Here is a 21,089-nt window from a genome sequence, read left to right on the forward strand (position 1 = left end):
TGCATTCCCACCAGCAGGGAATCCTCCCAGGGGCAGGCTGGGAATTGGATTGGTTACCCATACCCAATTATCCTGATTCAAGCCCCAATTAGGGGTGATTTGCGGCCTTCTTGGATTGAAGAGGTCATGAGCATGGGAGCTGCAATCGTGGCCAATCCTGATCTGGCAGATGGGCTTTCCCTCCATCCCTTCGGATCTGCTAGCCTAAATTTTGTTTAATTCTGCACTGCTGTGCCTCTATGTTGAGGCTACGAGAGCTGCCGGCCCTCTGTTTGGGCCAGCAGTATCGAGAGACCACCACTCTTACAATGCTAAGCTTGGAGGCAACAATCAGGAGGTGGCTTCCAGGAAGACTGCTGCAAGTGCAGATTCAGAACCCCCATTTTGTCTCAATGTCAGGGTCCCAAATACCATGACAAAATTCAGCCCAATATCCCTGCAAAAGGATGGGGCGTTAGTTGTGCAACTTTGAACTGGATGTGAGGAGGACAGATTGACTTTGTGAACAACAGCAGGGGTGTTTGGATATTGGATATTGGCTTAATATTAACTCCGAAGCATATTGGAAGCAACCTGTCATGATATCCACATTAGCAAATCATGGTGCAATCACACACACACTGATGGACAGGTAATTGGACCAACCAACACACCCATAACATCGCAGCCAATCACCAGTGAGAGCACACGCACTATAAAACAGGGAACACCAGAGTTCCCGCTCATTCGACCAGGAGATAGCTCAGAGCACAGAGCTCACCGCATGCCACTCAGACATACACCATGTGCTGAGTGCCTCACCAAGATAGTGAAAGGGCTGGGTCCACAGGTTAGCTGGTGAAGCACGAACCTCAGCCAGCAGTTATTAGTTATTATTGTACAGGACAATAAAACAGAGTTGTACCATCTACAACCGTGTTGGTTCATTTGTGTATCGGAACACCCAACACGACATGATACCAGGACTGGAAACTAGCCAGCGACTGTGAGACCTAACTGCACCTCTTCAGAAATCTGCCATCCTGTGCCATGGAAAACATCAGCCCGCCGCAGCCGCTCCAAATCGCTGGAAATCATTGTGTCAACTGGAAGCTGTTTAAACAGCGCTTCCAGCTCTTCCTAGTAGACACAGACAGGGAGAATGCATCGGACACCAGGAAGATCGCCCTCCTCCTCTCCATGGCGGGGCAACATGCCATCCACATCTACAACTCCCTGGCATTCGCGGAAGGTGAGGACAAGACGAAATACAAGACGGTTCTTCTAAAGTTTGAAGAACGCATCAGCGTGGAAGTTAATGAGAGCTTCGAGAGGTACCTCTTCCAGCAGCGCCTGCAGGGTAAGGATGAGCCTTTTCAATCTTATTTGACACACCTCTGTATCCTCGCGCAGTCCTGCGGCCATGAGGCCACCTCCGACTCCATGATACGGGTTCAGATAGTTTTTGGGGTCACCTCGGACACCCTACGCCAGCAGCTCCTCAAAATAAAGCGCCTCACCCTAGCGACTGCCATCGAGACCTGCGTCCTCCACGAAAATGCGACCTGCCGGTACTCCCAAATCCAGGTGGCTGAATCGGCATGGCAGGGGTCCTACGAGGCCAAGCGGGTCCAGTCGATCGAGTTCCTCCCGGCCCGCGTCCCAGACGAGGGCGGCCATTATGCGCACTTTCTGAGGCCTCCTGCGCTTGTACGCGTCGAAAGAGGGGACGTCGCGCAGAGGGACCGGATGCGCAGGCACGCTCTACGCAGGACCACACCACGCATGCGCGGTGGCGCAACGAATGCCATGAAGTCACGACGTGCGGCAACTGTAGATCCACACACTTAAAGCGGCAATGCCTCCGCTGTGGCACGATGGGCTACTACGCTACCTGCTGTCGAGCAGCTCAACCTGCCAACTCTCCACAATTCCACCAGCCTCGCAGGGCCGTTCAGCCCCCATACACTGAGTCATATCCTAACAACATGCAGACCTGGGATACCGACGACCGGGAACCCTTCCGCGTTGTGGTAATAAACAAGAACCGGATGTCCCCAAGTCGGAACCACCAGCCGCTGCCAGTGCACAGCGTTGATCCGGATGATGAGTGGTGTGCCACCCTAACGGTCAACCCGAATTTGTCGCCCACCTGATAGACTTGACTTATGAGCTTGTTAGCACATTGGACTCACTGAATTGTTTTACAATACTGTTAACGTTTTTCTTTCTTGTCGTTCCAGAAGTTCTCTCTCGCTGTTTGCTGATTGCACTTGTTTTGTTTATGGTACAACCTCGATGCTCTGTTACACCTGACACCTTCCTCTGCATATAGTTTAGCCTCATGTACATGTTGTAAATATTGCACACACATACTCAGATGCACTCAGTACACACTAATATTTATTACCATGTAGGCACATATCCTTGTGAAAAGGGGGGATGTCATGATATACACATTAGCATATCATGGTGCAATCACACACACACTGATGGACAGGTAGTTGCACCAACCAACACACACACAACATCGCAGCCAATCACCAGTGAGAGCACAAGCTCTATAAAACAGGCAACACCACAGTTCCCGCTCATTCTACAAGGAGATAGCTCAGAGCAGAGAGCTCAAAGCGCGCCACTCAGACATACACCATGTGCTGAGTGCCTCACTAAGATAGTGATAGGGCTGGGTCCACAGGTTAGCTGGTGAAGTACGAACCTCAGGCAGCAGTTAGTAGTTATTATTGTACAGGACAATAAAACAGAGTTGTACCATTTACAATCGTGTTGGTTCATTTGTGTATCGGAACACCCAACACAACACAACCGAGTCAAATATTATCAAAGAATTCCTCTGGAAAGCACTAATTGAGAGACACATATAACATGTTCTTTATGTAAGAGACTGCATTATTTTTTCCAGAGGTCAAGTAGCATTAAAATAGCAAATAACCTGGTGGTCAAAGCATTTGTCACCCACCACATACATAGAGGTGAATGTGATAGACAAACTGTCCACCATCCTGGCCTTTATTCAGAGCAAGCCTGTAGCCATTTGTTAAGCCCAACTTCACTGCATATTTTTACCAACAATCATCAGGTTTGTCTCTGAGTATCCTGCTTTAGACAGCTGGGCAATACGCTTCTTAAGGACTACTTGGAAGTATTTGGAGCTTGTGGCTGAATATCATGAACGGCAATACACTTATTGTCTTCATCCAGGAGCTCGCACAGGATTTTATACGAATGATTTTCTCAAAGGTGGTGTCGTACCCAGCTTGCGCACTTTGAGCATTAGCAGTCTCTGTAGCCATTTCTCTAGCCTATTATTCATGTGCAAGTGTCAACAATGGGTGTAAGTGGACCAATTTACTGCAAGTGACTTTATATCCAAGCTTGATCTTATTCATGCCTATGTTCGTTCACACAGATGCACATCCAATCACGATCACTGGATAACTATCAAATTAGAAAACACTGACCAAATCTCCCCTCCTTAACTGAACCAACTATAACACTCTTAGTAGGTCTGACAGCATCTGTAGAGAGAAAAGGGAGCTAACGTTTCGAGTCGATGACTCTTTGTCAAAGCTTTGACAAAGCTCAGACCTTTTGAGATTGTCCAGTGTTTTCTGTTTTTGTTTCAGATTCCAGCATCTGCAGTCATTTGCTTTTATAACACTCTTGGTATTGTCGCTTTTCAGATCAATTACCTCAGCACAAACTGGGGATTATACTTGATGAGTGTGGTTCATGAGTTCATTAGTAGACCCAAAAAGCCATCAGTAAACTACCAAAGTCAAGTTTATTTTTGTCTTCATTCTGTTCAAAAATGATCCTGAGACCTAATTTAAACACACTGGGCGGGATTCTCCACTCCCACGCCGAAGTGGCCGCGCCGTCGTGAACGCCGTCGAGGTTCACGACGGCGCGGAATGGCCCCGGTCCCGACCGATTCAGGCCCTGACAATGGGCCAGGATCGGGGCCGCGTCATCTACACGCGCAAGGCCTTGTCGTCCGCGTAAAAGCGGCGCCGGCCGCGTCATCTATGCCGCATAACGGGCATCATCCACGCATGCGTGGTTGCCGTCCTCTCTAAGTCTGCCCCGCAAGAAGATGGGAGATGGATCTTGCGGGGCCGCGGAAGGAAGGAGGTCCTCCTTCAGAGAGGACGGCCCGCAATCGGTGGGCACCGATCGCGGGCCACCCCACATTTCAGGTAAAGCTCGGTGCAGGATCCCCCCTCGCCCCCCCGCAGGCCGCCCCCCCAGCGTTCACGCACTGCTCACGACTGCAGCGACCCGGGCCTCAGAATAGCGGGGGTGCCGGAGAATCGCCATTTTTGGTTTCTCCGGCCTGCGGCCCGTGAAACTCGACCGGGCCGCTCCCGCCGCTTAGGAGGATCACGGGAGGGCGTCGGACCAGCGTCCTCGGAAATTTTGGCGGCCCAGGCGATTCTCCCAACCGGCGTGGGAGTGGAGAATCGCGCCCATAAACCCTGTGCACAGGATATTTTCAAATAAATAATACTTACTTGACTGAGGACGTCCTGCTTCTGAGGAGAGGTTCAAACAAAAAGAAAAAGTATAAGTTAGTGCATAGGATGGCAGAGAGCATGACGCATAGAGAATAGTTATTTCTTCATTTCCAGCAAACAGTGTGAGGAATTGTCAGGAATAATCAGAAAAGTGATACAAATATTGCAGGTGCCTCTTAAACAAATGAATCCGTATTCCTGCAGTAACGTGAATGACTCAAATGAGAATCTTTCTCTATGAGTGTGTCTGACAGCTCTGGTCAAACACAGTGAATAGAATTGCCTTGCAACTTGAGACACACAGATCTGAGATGGTGTTCCCTGTGGTTGATTTGGAACAAATGGATCAGTAATCAAGACTGATTTATTACTACTTTGTAATTGACATACATTTTGTCAGCAGTTCTTCTCAGATATATATGTTGATATATTGCTAAAAGAAACAACTGTAACTTAGTCGAGAGAAATACAAGAAAAATGGATGGTCTTGTTCAGCCAGCTCCCTTTAATGTTTGTAAACTTCAGTGACCTGAAATTCTGAGGGCTCCAAATTTCTCCCTCACTTCCATTTCCTGATTTGACAGCTATTTCTGGAATGTTACTTGTGTCCTCCATAATGAAGGCTGGTGCAAAATACCTGTTCAATTCGCGTGTCATCTTATTTTGCATTATCAATTCCCCTTACTCACTTTCTATCGGACCAATGCTCACTTCATTAACTATTTCCTTTTATAAAATGCTATAGAACCTCTTACCATCTGTCTTTACACTTCTCGCTATTTTTCTCTCATAGTCTATTTTTGCCCTCTTTATCTTTCAGCCATTCTTTGTTTTTTATATTTTGCCCAACCTCCTGACCTCCCGCCCATCCTTACACAATTATATGCCCCTCGCCGTCGGGCAGCACGGTAGCCTTGTGGTTAGCACAATTGCTTCACAGCTCCAGGGTCCCAGGTTCGATTCCGGCTTGGGTCACTGCCTGTGTGGAGTCTGCACATCCTCCCCGTGTGTGCGTGGGTTTCCTCCGGGTGCTCCGGTTTCCTCCCTCAGTCCAAAGATGTGCAGGTTAGGTGGATTGGCCATGATAAATTGCCCTTAGTGTCCAAAATTGCCCTTAGTGTTGGTTGGGGTTACTGGGTTATGGGGATAGGGTGGCGGTGTTGGCCTTGGTTAGGGTGCTCTTTCCAAGAGCCGGTGCAGACTCGATGGGCCGAATGGCCTCCTTCTGCACTGTAAATTCTATGATTCTATGATCACGAATCGCGATTGGGCAGAGAATCGGGCATCAGGCCAAAATCGAGGTTCATGCCGCGTGCCAAACTGACTATTGTGCTCCGGCCCTCTACTGGTGGTGGGAACGGGGTTCAAGCCGATCCCAATCGGCAAGATGCTAATGGATGCACATGGTTTTAATGACCCATTTAGCGGGCCGGTCACCTTCTCCTGCCTTGTGTGATTCTCCAGCCCTCTGGACCGGGAATTACGTGAGTGGAATTCACAAAAGGTCTCACCAAACATGAGCCTGACTTGATGGCCCTCGCAGGTGGGTCAAGGGGGTAACTCCTTAAGGAGGTTGTCCCCAAAGTCAATCCAAGGGCTACCCTCCCCCACCCCCCAGAATGTACCCTGCCCACGCCTGCCTTACCATTCAGTTTCCAGCTCAGCACTTCAACATCACTCAAGCGTGAAGGGACACGATTGAAATGCACTGAACTCTCTTTGATGTGGTGGATTTTTATAAACATTGTGGTTTTAGCACTTAGACTGACCCATCCATGAAGAAGATGAATGGAGCAAGGCCCATGGCTGCTTTGTGTAAGCTGTCAATCGCAGCTCACTACCAGAAATGAAGGAATGGTTTGCAGCCAATTGGTCTGAGGGGTTTAAACACTGGCCACAGCTGTTCTCTTTCCAGAAATGGTCGCGTGGTGCTTCCAAGTAAGTGTTACAACTGGAATTTTTTTCACTGCCCCTGTCTGGACCGCTCTCTAGCTTCCAGACAGGGGTCTTTTTTCTGAGGGGAATATGTGTGGGGTTGGTCCCTCTATTTAGCGGGTCACTGTGGGGGTTCCTTTAATTAGGGGGTCCCTGTGGGGGCGGGGGGGTTCCTTTAGTTAGAAGATCCCTGGGGGGATATCCCTAGTTGGGGGATTCCTTTAGTTGTGAAGTGCTTTTAGTTAGGCGATCCCTGTGTGGGATCTCCCTATTTAGGGGTTCTCTGTGTGGTCTCCCTATTTAGGGAGTCCCTGGGGGCGATCTCCCTATTTAGGGAGTCCCGGGGGGGGCCTTCTGGTTAGGGGGTCCCTGTGGGGGGGGGTCACCCTATTTAGGAGGTGCGGGGAGTGAGTGAGTTGGGTCACCCGGGAAGGGAGAACACCGAAAAATTCCAAGATGGGGGAGCTGCTTTGTTTGCGGGGTGGGGAACTGATTTGTGGTGCGCGGGGGGGGGCTGGCCACGGGATTTTGCTATCGGCTGCCCTCTCAAAATGCCAGCCTGGTAACAGGATTTCATAGAGAATTCCTCATATTCCTCGCTATGCATAAATTTGCATGGCGAGGGTTACTGAATTGCTCAGTGATTTGCGCTCCCAAAATCATGTGAACTTCAGCCCCAGTGGGAGTCTCCCACACGGAGAATTGTGCCCACTATCTTTAACTTTTTTAGTTCATGAAGAAACAATAGCAATACCTGCACTCTGCATCCCAATGTGTCATGGGACATCATGCACCATGGGTCTTGAACTGACCTGCTCGGCCACATGAACACCCAAACTCCACACAGGCCATTGAACCCGGGTCCATGGTGCTGTGATGCAGCAGTGCTAATCACTGTGACACCGTGAAATCCTTTTTTTAATACCATAGAATCCCTAGAGTGCAGAAGGAGGCCATTCATCCCATTGAATGTGCACCAACCCTCTGAAGGAGCACTCCACTTCAGCCCCACCCCCGCCCTATCTCCATAACCTAACGCATTGATCATGGCCTATCCACCTAATCTGCATATCTTTGGACATATAAGGGGCAATTTAGCATGGCCAATCCACCTAAACTTTACACCTTTCGACTGTGGGAGGAAACTGGGGCACCCAGAGGAAACCCACACAGACATGGAGAGAACGTGCAAACTCCACACAGACAGTCCCCAAAGGCTGGGAATCGAACTCGGGTCCCTGGCGCTATAAAGCAGCAGTGCTAACCAGTGTCCCATCGTGTCGTCAGCCTTACCTGACTGGTCTTTACTGTTGTAGACTCTGCTACCATTAAAGCTATGTGCATATAAGATTAATGTTTTTTTTCTGTTCAGGTAAATACCAATCTAATCTAGGAGACAACTAGGGATCTCAAAGTATACTGAACTTTAGGTCCAGGCACCATTTATCCAAAGGTAGAGGAACTCTGCTAGGTGAGACCTCGTTCAAGTAACAAGTCAGAACTGGGAAATTATACTGGGCTTCATGTCAGACTTAGGCAAGTTACTAGAAGGGCTATGTGGAGATATTGTGAATGACTGTCTAACTCACTGAAAGTGAATACCAACCCCTGTGTCTGTTCTGTTATTGTAGGCCCTTCTCTTTGTTTTTAATGGATTTCAATAGGTTTTCAGTAGTTTGGCTAAGAGCATTCATACTGGTCTAATTTTCATTTGTTCACCACCTCCATCTTTCACTTAAAAGCAGATTGATTACAGGCGAAACCCACACACACAGGGTGGGATTCTCGGTGATTGGCACGATGGCCCGACACCAGTGTCAAAATTGGCGCGAACCACTCCGCCGTCAGGTCAACCGGAACATCGGAAAACCTCTGACCCAGAAGGGGCTAGCAGCGGCGTGACGACATTCGCGACGGCGTCACCGATCACTGATGCGTGCACCGTCATTGACGCTGCGCGGCGTCGCAGCACAAAAGACACCCCCGCCGGAGACCCGGCAAAATGGCCGCCCGCCGCGCAGCGCCAAGGTTCCAGGAGTGCGACATCGAGGCGCTCCTGGAAGCAGTGGAGCAGAGGAGGGAGGCCCTTTACCCCAGACACGGCCGCAGGGTCGCACCACGCCTCAGCTGGCGCCTCTGGAGGGTGGTGGCAGAGGCCGTCAGCGCCGTGGCCGTAACAGCCAGGACAGGCATCCAGTGCCCCAAGAAGGTCAATGATCTAATCAGGGCAGCCAGGGTGAGTACCCAACCCCGCAATGGGCGTATCAGCCCTAGCTGAAACCGACATGGCTGCACCCACCCATGCAGGCTGCATTGGCAGGTTGGGGTGTTAACCTATGACATCATACACACAACCGCTGGTCCGCATGTATATGTCTGTCTAATACTGTTGCCCATTATCCCTGCCACCCCCCCACCCCCCTCAGGAGAAGCGCACTCATAACAACCGGGAGCGTGAGAGGACCGGAGGGGGTCCATCTGAAACGCGCCCCCTCACCGTTCATGAAGAGAGGGCCCTGGACCTTGCAGGCGGACCCGAGGACTGGGAGGTTGCAGATGCAGAGGTCGGGGGCACACCACCAAGTGAGACCCCCCACTGCCTGCCCCCTTTCCCCCTTCCTGCATTTCCCCTTTCCACTTCCCTATCCCCATCCCCCCTTTCCCCATCCCACCTTCCCCCCTTTACCCAGCCCCCTTACCCCATCCCCCCTTCCCCATCCCCCATCCCCCTTTGCCCCTTCCCCCATCCCCCTTTCCCCCTTCCCCCATCCCCCTTTCCCCCTTCCCCCATCCCCCTTTCCCCATCCCCACCTGCGTGTCTAAGCATGCATGCTGTATTGTGTATTGCAGGAACAAACGTCGACCCACCTGTCCCTGCGGATGCCGACCGCCCCCAGGACATGCCAGGGCACCCACGAGACAGGGATAGATCCGGCCCGACAGGCATATGACGCCCCCACCCAGTGCCAGGGCACCCGCGAGCCAGGGGTAGACCCGGAGCGTCAGGCATACGACGCTCCCACCCAGTGTGAAGGTTCCCACGAGCCAGGGATAGACCTCCGGAGCATCAGGCGTACGCCGCCCCTATCTAGTGCCAGTCCGGCAACGCCGGTGGGCCACACCCAGTGACGAGGAGGGCAGCCACAGCAACAGGCCCCCGTCCCACTCGACCCGGGACACTGACACACACAACACCAGCACCCAGGAGACCCACATACAGGACACACCCACCCAGGACACACCCACCCAGGACACAACCACCCAGGACACTGACCCACAGGACACTGAAACACAGGACACCCACACACAGGACACCCACACACAGGACACAATCCCCCAGGACACCCACACACGGGGACGGACGGACAGGAAACACCTCTCTAGGGGACCCCGACCTTCGGGTCTGATGAGGACCTCGACATTACGCCACTGCTATCTCCCACACCCTCCACCATCGCAGAGACACTCATCTCGGTTGGGCACTTTAGCGATGAGGCCTCTGGTACACTAACTGTTGCGCACAACACAGCTCTCCTGGTTCAGCAAGTGGAGGTAGGAGCAGCCGAGAGGCCGGGCGGTCGGAGGGCAGCCCGGCGCGAGCAACCATCTTCCGCCCAAATGGGACCCGGGACCCTGGAGTTACCACACCCACCCATAGACCCGATGCAGTCACGGACCCAGGGAAGATCGAAGGGGATGACGGCCGGCTGGCGGCAGCTGCTGACGCAGGTGGAGCAGTCCACCTGCATCCAGGAGCAGGGAGTGGTGCCGGTCATGCGTGCCACCCAGGCCGACACCGCACGGGAGGCGTCCGTGGTGGAGGCAATGGGGGCGATGGAGTCAGACAGGGGGAGCAGTATGCAAGGCCTGGGGCTTTCCGTGCAGGCGGCGTCTGTGGCCCAGGACATGTCTGTTCTCTCACAGGAAGCCATGAGCCAGAGCCAGCAGCAGATCGCAGAAGCATTCAATGCCGTGGCCCAGTCTCAGCAGGCCATGGGCCAGTCCCAGCAGGCCAGGGGCCAGTCTCTGCAGGCCATGGTGCAGTCCCAGCAGGCCATGGCCCAGTCTCAGCAGGCCATCGCTGAGGGCATCAGCGCCATTGCCCAGCTGCTGGCCGGTGTCGTCCAGATACAGACAAGGATGGCCAACTCCCTGAGCTCCATGGCTGCAAACTTGCAGACCCTTGTTAATACCAGGGCGGGCCTCCAGGACTGGCAGCACCAGGTGTTGGGTTTGCGTCGGATGCTGGACTCGTTCGCACACCCAACCCATGGAGAAGTGGGGGCCATTGGGCACCCCGGGGGTGGAGGCGGTGCGGGGCCCGTTCCGGGTCCCCCTGCAGGGGTGGTCCCGGAACACCGCAACACCTCGGACCCCCCCCCCCCTCTTCCGTCCCGGATGCATCTGGTGGGCAACAGGCTGGACAGGCTGGCAGCTTGCCATCCGAGTCGCCCGAGCCGCGGCCTGGCCAATCCAGGCCAGGCCTCCCCAGGAAACGGCCGCCAAAGGGGACCCTAGTCACAGGGCAGGAATCACAGGAGTCATCTCCAGTTCTGCTGTACCGTCTGGGGAACCACCTAGACGTATTCATAGGGCCCGTAAGGCCAAAAAATTAGACACTGAGTAAGTTGGCTCGGGTGCAGCGCACAGACTAGTTATAGGGGCTAGGGCACGTGTATGAACTGTTTGTCATTAAAATCACTTTCACACCTACAGAAGCTGCCATTGTGCTCTGTCCGATGCGTGCAGGGATGTGGTGTGAGGTGAATGCCAGTGTATGTGTGAGGGGTGATAGGACATCGGCCTCAGGTGAGTCAGCCCCCCACCCCCCACCGCGGGTTGCCCTCACCATTCCCCCGGGCAGACGACGGGACCGTGCGCTGCAGTGTCAATGCCTCATACAGGGACGGTCCAGGTGGAGGGTGGTGCTGTGGCCATGAGTCAGACATTGTCTAACGATGTATAGCCAGGAGCTCATCGCAGAGCGGGTTGTCATCATCCTCCATGGCCTCCAATAGACACGCTTCCACCGGCGACCGTGTGAGTCCTGCCCAGTGTGCCGCAGGTAATGTGCAATGGAGGGGTGGTGGGCATGCGGGTGATGTGAGGGTGGTTGGTGGTGGGTGGGTGGGGGGAGGGTGGTTGGTGGTGGGTGGGGTGAGGGTGGTAGGCTAGTGCCATACTGTGCTGTCTGTGCCCATACCCGCCAATTCCCACACCCCCCCTAGTCTGTGAACCGGCCGGCTATCAACCCGTCCCGTGCCCGTTGGCCCAGCCGGTAACGGTGGGCAACATCCTGTCCATGTCCAACCCGTCTGTCCTGTACATTGCCCCCATCCTCCACATCTGGTGAGGCCTGCCCTTCATCGTGTTGCTCCTCCCCCCCCCTCCTCTGCCTCCAGCACATCGCCCCTCTGCTGGGCTATGTTGTGCAGGACGCAGCAGACCACAGTGATGGGGCCGATCCTATCCAAAGGGTACTGGAGGGCCCAAAGCCCCTCTCGACCACACCCCTGGTCGCTGCATGCGCTTTGTTGTAGCGGTTCTCTGCGTCAGTCTGTGGCCTCCGTAGAGGCGTCATCAGCCACGACCGCAACGGGTAACCCTTGTCGCCCAGCAACCAGCCCCTCAGCCGGGGTTGGCATCTCTCGAACATTGCGGGGATGAACGATTGCGCCAATATGAACGAGTCATGTACACTGCCCGGGTACCGGGCGTAGACGTGCAGGATCCTCATGCGGTGGTCGCAGACCACCTGCAGGTTCATGGAATAGGTCCCTTTCCTATTCGTGAACACAGGCCTGTTATCAGTTGGTGGCCGCACGGCGACATGCATCCCCTCGATCGATCACTGGACCATGGGCATCCTGGCCACGGCAGTGAATCCCGCTGCCAGGGCATCCTGGCTGGCCCGGGCCACAGGGAACTGGATGTAGGGGTCCACGATAGCGTGCAGGGCGTCCGTCACTGCACGGATGCACCGGTGCACCGATGCCTGCGAGATGCCGGACAGGTCCCCACTCGGCGACTGGAATGACCCCATCGCGTAGAAGTTCAGGGCCACCATAACCTTGATGGCCTCCGTGAGAGGGTGTCCTCCCCCAGTGCCACGAGTTGCCAGGTGTGCCATCAGGTGGCAGAGGGCGATGGTTTCCCAGTCATCCTGAGTCGCCTCCTGCATGCCCGGTCCATGAGGTCCTGGTACGACGTGCGGCGCCGGTACACATGGGGCCTCACCGGGCGTCTCTGTCGCAGTGGCACCACCACCTTCTCCTTCTCAACCTCCTCCTCCTCGTCCTGTCGGGCGGGCAGCCCTCCAGCCTAGGGGCTGCCACCTGCCTCTCTGCTGCATGCTCCTCTGCGACAGCCTCCGCTGTCTCCCTGGCACGCTCCTGCTCCAGGTCGCCCAGGGCAACATGCAGAAGGGCGGCTCCCGCCATGGCGGCCAACATCGCTGGGTGATGCCCAAACATTACCACCTGCAGGAGGTGGGGGATGGATGACATATCATCATTGTTCATACCCCCCTCCGCAGCCAGCTGCCATGGGCTGCATGGTCGCGACTGTTGCCACCTGGCCAGGCAACCCCCCCCCCCCCGGGCACTCACCCTCCCCAGCCCCCCCTCCTCCCCAGCACTCCCCCTCCTTGGCACTCCCCCTCCCCGGCACTCACCCTCCCCAGCCCCCCCTCCTCCCCGGCACTCCCCCTTCTTGGCACTCCCCCTCCCCAGCACTCCCCCTCCCCAGCGCCCCCCTCTCCGGCACTCACCCTCCCTGGCACTCACCCTCCCCGGGCACTCACCCTCCCCAGCCCCCCCCTCCTCCCCGGCACTCCCCCTCCCTGGCACTCCCCCTCCCCGGCACTCACCCTCCCCAGCGCCCCCCTCTCCGGCACTCACCCTCCCTGGCACTCACCCTCCCCGGCAATCCCCTCCCCGGCACTCATGCACCCCGGCACTCACCCTCCCCAGCCCCCCCCCCTCATCCCCGGCACTCACCCTCCCCAGCTCCCCCCGCCCCGGCACTCACCCTCCCCCACCCCTGGCACTGACCATGATCACCGGCACGCACCCTCCACCGGCACCCGCGATCCCCCCCCACTCCTACGGCTGTGCCGTGACTTCTCCGGCGGCCGCCCCACACTGACCCCTACATCCATGCTGGCCGGCGTCAACCAGCACGACTGGTTGACGCCGTTAAAAAGGTTGTTTGATTTACACTATTTATTGGTGCCTTCTCCCAACCTACTCTCTCCATTGTTAGGAACATAAGAACTTGATAAATAGGAGCAAAAATAGACCACACGGCCTATCGTTCCACCAATCAATACGATCATGGCTGATCTTGGGTTGCAACTCCAATTTCCTACCCCCACCCCATATCCCTTAATTCTTTGAGATCCCAAAAATCTGTCCATCCCAACCTTAAATGTATTCAATGATGGAGCATCCTCTGGGGAGAGAATACATGGATTAAATTTGAATGAATAAATTTCTCCTCACCTCAATCCTACATGATAGGACCCACATACTGAGACTGTGCCCTCGTGCTTCCACAACCAACAGAAGCAATCTCCAAGCTCCTTCAAAATTTTGTAGGTTGCAATGAGATTGCAGTCATTCTTCTAAACTCCAGAGAATATAGGCCCAATTTACTTAGACTCTCATTGTCGGACAACCCCCTGATCCAAGGGACCAGTTTAATGAATCTTCACTGTGCCCCCTACAATGCAAATACATCCTTTCTTAAATGTGGAGACCAAAACTGCACACAATAATCCAGATGCAATCTCACGAACACCCTGTACAACACTTGATTATTTCCAACCCACTGTATCCGTGCATTTGACTCACTTCCTTCCATTTCGATATAGCCATTCATGCACCACTGGTTCTGGATTTCCATAGGATATACATTTTGCAAATGCATATTCCTCACTGATTAGAAAGCAGAACCAATAACAGCTTTAACCAAAGCTTATGTCCACAAAATTGAAATAATCAAGCCCGAAGTGCAGAAATATCTGCTGAGATTTTGCCAAGCTGCTGGGGTCTTGCCCAATGGCGAAGCACACCCGTTTGTTCTATTGGGGTGGCCAGAGAAAATGTAAGTGTGCACAGGCACTTAAGTTGCCACCATTGGGACTTCCCTATGATTGATGTCCCCAACAGTTGAAGTTAGGCCTGCCGACCGCTGCTGGCATCTTCACTGCCACCGACATCAGCAAGAGCAGTGGTTGCTATTGGTGACAATGAGCCCATCAGAGATTCAGGATAATTATGGTACCCCAGGCATAAAGATGAGTGGTGATGGGCTGTGCGCCGACAGGTAGCAGCCGGGGGAGAGGGCGGGGGGAGGGGCAGCGGAGGTGCACGAGATCAGAAGACAGTGACTAGTTTCACTTCCCAATACTGATCCTTCGATCAGAAACAGACAAAAATAGGAGTTGGTGTTAATATTGTTAACATTTTCTGGCTATCTGGAGACTTTTGTCTTTGTGTTAATCATGAATGTGTTTAAAAAAAATAGCTTCACAGATCACTTAGAAACAAGCGGCTGATCGTACTTTGCATAAAAAAATAGCTAAATAGCTTATCATGTGACCAGAAGACCACACGACGTAGGAGCAGCAGTAGTATGAGAAGGAGAGCTAGTTCAGCTTTCCCTAGGACTTGGCTCCCCACTCTGCAACTGGATCCTCGATTTTCTGACCAACAGACCACAATCAGTAAGAATGAACAACAACACCTCCTCCACAATAGTCCTCAACACCGGCGCCCCACAAGGCTGCGTACTTAGCCCCCTACTCTACTCCCTGTACACACACGACTGCGTGGCAAAACTTGGTTCCAACTCCATCTACAAGTTTGCTGACGATACGACCATAGTGGGCCGGATCTCGAATAACGATGAGTCCGAATACAGGAGGAAGATAGAGAACCTAGTGGAGTGGTGTAGCGACAACAATCTCTCCCTCAATGCCAGCAAAGCTAAAGAGCTGGTAATTGACTTCAGGAAGCAAAGTACTGTACACACCCCTGTCAGCATCAACGCGGCCGAGGTGGAGATGGTTAGCAGTTTCAAATTCCTAGGGGTGCACATCTCCAAAAATCTGTCCTGGTCCACCCACGTCGATGCTACCACCAAGAAAGCACAACAGCACCTATACTTCCGCAGGAAACTAAGGAAATTCGGCATGTCCACATTGACTCTTACCAACTTTTACAGATGCACCATAGAAAGCATCCTATCGGGCTGCATCACAGCCTGGTATGGCAACTGCTCGGCCCAGGATCGTAAGAAACCTCAGAGAGTCGTGAACACCGCCCAGTCCATCAGACGAACCTGCCTCCCATCCATTGACTCCATCTACACCTCCCGCTGCCTGGGGAAAGCGGGCAGTATAATCAAAGATCCCTCCCACCCGGCTTACTCACTCTTCCAACTTCTTCCATCGGGCAAGAGATACAGAAGTCTGAGAACACGCATGAACAGACTCAAAAACAGCTTCTTCCCCACTGTCACCAGACTCCTAAATGACCCTCTTATGGACTGACTTCATTAACACTACACCCTGTATGCTTCATCCGATGCCAGTGCTTATGTAGTTACATTGTATATGTTGTGTTGCCCTATTATGTATTTTCTTTTATTCCCTTTTCTTCTCATGTACTTAATGATCTGTTGAGCTGCTCGCAGAAAAATACTTTTCACTGTACCTTGGTACACGTGACAATAAATAAATCCAATCCAATCCAATCCTTGTGATTGGTGGCAGAGAATGTAGAGCAGATGGGCGGAACAGTAGCACAGTGGTTAGCACTGTCGCTTCTCAGCGCCAGGGTCCCAGGTTCGATTCCCGGCTTGGATCACTGTCTGTGCGGAGTCTGCACGCTCTCCCTGTGTCTGCATGGGTTTCCTCCGGGTGCTTCGGTTTCCCCCAACAAGTCCCGAAAGACGTGCTATTAGGTGAATTGGACATTCTGAATTCTCCCTCAGTGTACCTGAACAGGCGCCGGAATGTGGTGACTAGGGGATTTTCACAGTAACTTCATTGCATGTTAATGTAAGCCTACTTGTGACAATAAAGATTATTATTATTATAGTGAAAGGGGGACATAACATTCTATGTTGTGTGGAGAAATAGTAATAGGAAGACATACACTCACGGAAAGACATCACACTCATGTATTTCTAACATTGAACCCCTGGTCTGGGGAGAATATGTGACCATCAATGTTACTTGTCACCATTCTTCAGATCAGGTGCAGTGTTGGCTTGGACACCATCCTGACATCTAAGTTGCACAAAATCTGTATGTTTTCTCTTAAATGGTCCACCTCCTGCACCTGAGAAGCAAGATGTTCTTGTCTGAGAAATGCTAATGTGCGAAATACACCCTGGGCGGGATTCTGCGGGGATCGGTGGGGCGGGCAACTACGGCGCGAAGGAAAATCGCTTATTGTCACAAGTAGGCTTCAAATGAAGTTACTGTGAAAAGCCCCTAGTCGCCACATTCCGGCGCCTGTTCGGGGAGGCTGTTACGGGAACCACTCCGGCATCGGGCCGCCCCAAAGGTGCGGAATCCTCCGCACTTTCAGGGGCTAGGCCGGCGTGGAAGGGTCTTGGCGCCACGCCGACCAGTGCCGAAGGGTCTCCGCCGGCCGGGGCGAGTTGGCGCATGCGCGGGTGCGACAGTGTGTGCTGGCATCATCCCAGCGCACGCGCATGGGGGTTCATCTCCGCATCGGCCGTCGTGGAGGTCCACAGCAGCGACGCGGAGGAATAGAGTGCCCCCACGGCACAGGCCCGCCCGCGGATCGGTGGGCTCTGATCGTGGGCCAGTCCGTAGTGGGGGCACCTCTCGGGGCCAGATCCCCCCACGCCCCCCCGAGGACCGTGGAGGAGCAAGGTCCAGCCGGTAAGTACCTATCTTAATTTACGCCGGCGTGACGGGCCTAAATCGGGCGGCTTCTCGGCCCATCGCGGGCCGGAGAATTCGGGCGGCCCCGGGGCCCGTTGCGTCGTGCCGGTCCTCGCCATTCTCTGAGGCGGGTGGCGCGATACACGTCGGGGGGATTTCTTGGAGGGCCGGAGAATTCAGCAGCCATTGTGGGCAGGATTCATGCCGGCCCCCGGCGATTCTCTGACCCGGCGGGGGGTTGGAGAATCCCGCCCCCTAAATTAAACTGAGTAGAACAGTTTTCTTTAAGAAGGGCATTCACTCTTCAAATGGGTAAAATAAATTGCACCTTCCAACTGGGCAGGGTTCCCTTCACTGCTTGAAATGCGTAATCAGTCGACCAATAAAATTTAAATAAGGCCTGGTTGTCAAAATGATGCGGTCTTAAACTGATACACTGCAGTTGGCTTCATTGCTGCCTGTTCTTAAAATATGGCCTCTGGAATATGACTTTGCCTCTTCTAAATTTAAAAATTATTATTGACACAATTACTTTTCAAAAAGATCATTCCAGCAAATGAACAAGCACTACCGGGGAAATCTTTTAAAATCTTGGAAGATGTGAAATAAAAACAACAATATCCAGAAACAAGTCAAAGCTTCAGCCATCTATTCATTTAGTGCGTGGGATGATACTAAATGACAGACAGCCTTCAATTAGTGAATAGCAGGAGCAATGGAGATAGATAGACTTTAAAGCTATTACAAAATCCTCCTTGTGCCAGGCCAGGTGAATACAGAATGTTCAAACAGCAAGCACAAACGTTAGACTATTTAATTTTCTTCAGGGCATGCCCTTGATGCCTTACATGCCAAAGTTGGGACTTCCTGCAAAGTGTAGTTTTTGAGAATTATTGACAAAGACAGGCGATGTTATTACTTTCTAACAGGGAATTTAACAACTCCATACATGCTAATAAAGAAAATATTTTTGTGCAAAATTTCATAGGTGTCCAAAAGCATTTGCAAGCAATGAATTAGTGTAGTCATTATTGTAACATAGTCAAAAGCATATTCTCATATACCAGAACACAAATGGACTCTTGGCTAAATAGTCAAATTAGTGTGATAAATTTCTTCAAAGTTGCTCCTGCTCTGCAGCCAGTGCAGCAGCTATATCATTTTTGCATGCAATTCCCACACCAGAGAATTCAGCACAAGATTTACGCTCACATAATACTTTCCTTTCTTCTTCCAGTTTGCATCACCAAGGTTAACTTTCTATGTAATAAACCTGATTTCCCTCTATAATGTGCCTCGGGCTGCCCCTCAAAGTAGCATCCTCTATTTCAGTAATCTGATTATTTTTGCATTTCCTAATCTGACCATTTTGCAGCTTGGTTGAGTGAAATTACCAGTCAGGGATACGTTTGTTTTTTAGATTTGCGCCCACTATGAAAGGCATTGAGATTACCCAAAATAATGTCATGTAGAAAACAAAAGACATCCACCCCATCAATGAAGACTGCTCTTCACCCAGTTAAGGTGAAACAGTAAGAAAAGTCTCTAATCCACTGTACAATCCTGTTACTCACACACTCAACATGATCATCAAAAATGTGTAATAAAATGGGCTGATTTCATCTTGCACTGTCAATCAACTTCCCCTAATCTTATAGTTTCTTCCCTCAATCACCATGGTGCCAAACATGGTGGTAGAGCTCACAGCTTACAAAGAGGTTGAATAAGAGTCTGGAATTCCCCACTTCAAATCCGTGTTCAAAATGATTCCACAAGTTGTTGTAAAAGGAGCTTGATAGTTACTTAAAAAACGGGAATAATGAAGGATATGGTAAGTGGGCAGGGGATGGAGAAAAATGCTGACACAGACATGCAGAATTAAATTATCTGCTTCTGCGATGCAACACTGCTGAATCTTGCAGCCTCTCCTGTGGTGAGTTTTGTGGCAGGAGCATTCAATCAGCAGAAGGATGGTGGGTAAAGAACTTCCTACCTTGATTAAGTCCATGGTGGAAAGACTCATGGACAGCATTCCTTCCACCTGTCAAGTTTTGCTTTTAAGTGGGCAACTTGACCAAGTGCGATAACCGCTGGTGGTATTAACCCAGGGGGGCTGGTGTGGGATTTGCCGTATGGGGAGCATAACAAGCAAACCTTGATGTGATTGTTTGCAGGCTCCCAGCAAGGTGTCCCTTGTTCAAAGGCACACTGTGGCTGATGTCATGTGAGAGTACCTTTAAGAAATGGGTGTTTATAAATGGGTGTGTATATAAATATCTGTAGTGAGAGTATCTTTAAGAAATGGGTGTTTACTGCAGTGATGTCAGAGAGTGGGTGGAGCTGGGCTGTCTGTCAGCTTTTTACTTTCGCTTTAGTTTTTTTGCTGCAGGGTGGGTATGGTTTCATTTTAGTTTTGGAGAAGCTGCAATCACAGCAGGATGTGTGTGAATCTCTGCAAGCTTATGAGTGTTAACGTGGTAACTGTTCTCCGTAGTGAAGTTAAGCATGATGTCTTTCTGTAAAAAGGTGTTTTTAAGTCTAATGGATGTTAAAAGGAAAGCTTAATGGATTACTTAGTGTTGTAGTCTTTGGGGGTTGTATTTGAATTAATGGTTGCTAAGATGTTCACTGTTTGTTTTAAAAAAGTTAACTTGAGTTCATAGAATAAACATTATTTTGCTTTAAAAATACTTTTCCATTTCTGCTGTACCATACCTGTAGAGTGGACCGTGTGCTCCCCATACCACAATCTATTAAAAGTTGTGGGTCAGGTGAACTCCATGATACACTTTGAGGTTCTCTAAACCCTGGCCCATAACACTGATCAAGGATGACTGACTCTGCCCTACTCCTGATGCTGACCCCACCTTCCTTTCTCGCCATCACTCACCTGCGCCTTGCTCCCTCTTCAATCCAAGGCCTCAGGTGGATGTCGTATTAGCAACAGCCACCGCCACCTTGATGGTACTGCAGAGTACAGAGGAACTGTCGGCCTGAGTGTCTGGCAATTATCATTAGGTGGGACTTCTTCCACCAGGATCCTTTATCTCTGGGGGAAAGGCCGCCACTAGCCTTTAATGTGCCTCAGGATTCAGCCTATTATAGGATTTCTTAGTTTACCTTTAAATTAATATAACCAGTTTAAGCGCAGTACATGCAGTGTCACTTTGTGAATTAATGTTATCAATCCATTAATAATCATCCAATTAATCTAATTTTATTTCACCGCACTTTAGAATGGATCCATCAACCTAATATCAGGGTGTATTGAAAAGCTGGGATATTGATTCTGTTAGATATCACTGACAGATTTTTACATAACATGTCCAAACATAGAGAGAAAAGTGGCAAGCTTTTAAAATTTTATTAACTGCCCGTTGCAATTTCAGCAAGTCATTTGTTGATCCTTTCTACAATATTGGGCAGGATTCTCCGAACACCCCCCCCCCCCCCCCCCACCCCCCCACCCCCGCGACCCTCGCCGGGTCGGAGAATCGCCGGGGGTTGGTGTGAATCCGGCTCCTGCCGGTCGCCGAATTCTCCGGCACCGCATATTTGGCAGGGGCGGGAATCGCGCCATGCCGGTCAGCGGGCCCCCCCGGCGATTCTCTGGCCCACAATGGGCCAAAGTCCCGCTGCTGTATGAGGGGCAAAGTCCCGCCGGCATGAATGAAACCACCCACCTTACCGGCGGGACTGGCGGCGCGGGCGGG

At 51.9% G+C, this 21,089-nt stretch overlaps 1 protein-coding gene and 1 pseudogene across 3 annotated transcripts in view; both read right to left on the minus strand.

Moving 5' to 3' along the window:
• dgkb (diacylglycerol kinase, beta) overlaps positions 1–21,089 on the minus strand; it is a 1,346,936-nt gene that overhangs the window by 1,039,172 nt on the left and 286,675 nt on the right. For 2 of the 3 annotated variants that reach the window (XM_072509148.1, XM_072509149.1), the window contains one exon: positions 4,515–4,535. The exons of the other annotated variant lie outside the window; for it this stretch is intronic. In XM_072509148.1, coding sequence (XP_072365249.1) covers positions 4,515–4,535 — 21 coding nt within the window. The remainder of the gene's footprint in view (positions 1–4,514; positions 4,536–21,089) is intronic. 3 annotated transcript variants of the gene reach the window in all.
• Positions 2,916–3,293, minus strand: LOC140425652 (adenosine 5'-monophosphoramidase HINT1 pseudogene; annotated as a pseudogene).

Source organism: Scyliorhinus torazame, chromosome 6 (assembly GCF_047496885.1).
Source record: "Scyliorhinus torazame isolate Kashiwa2021f chromosome 6, sScyTor2.1, whole genome shotgun sequence".
Classification (NCBI taxonomy): Eukaryota; Metazoa; Chordata; class Chondrichthyes; order Carcharhiniformes; family Scyliorhinidae; genus Scyliorhinus; species Scyliorhinus torazame.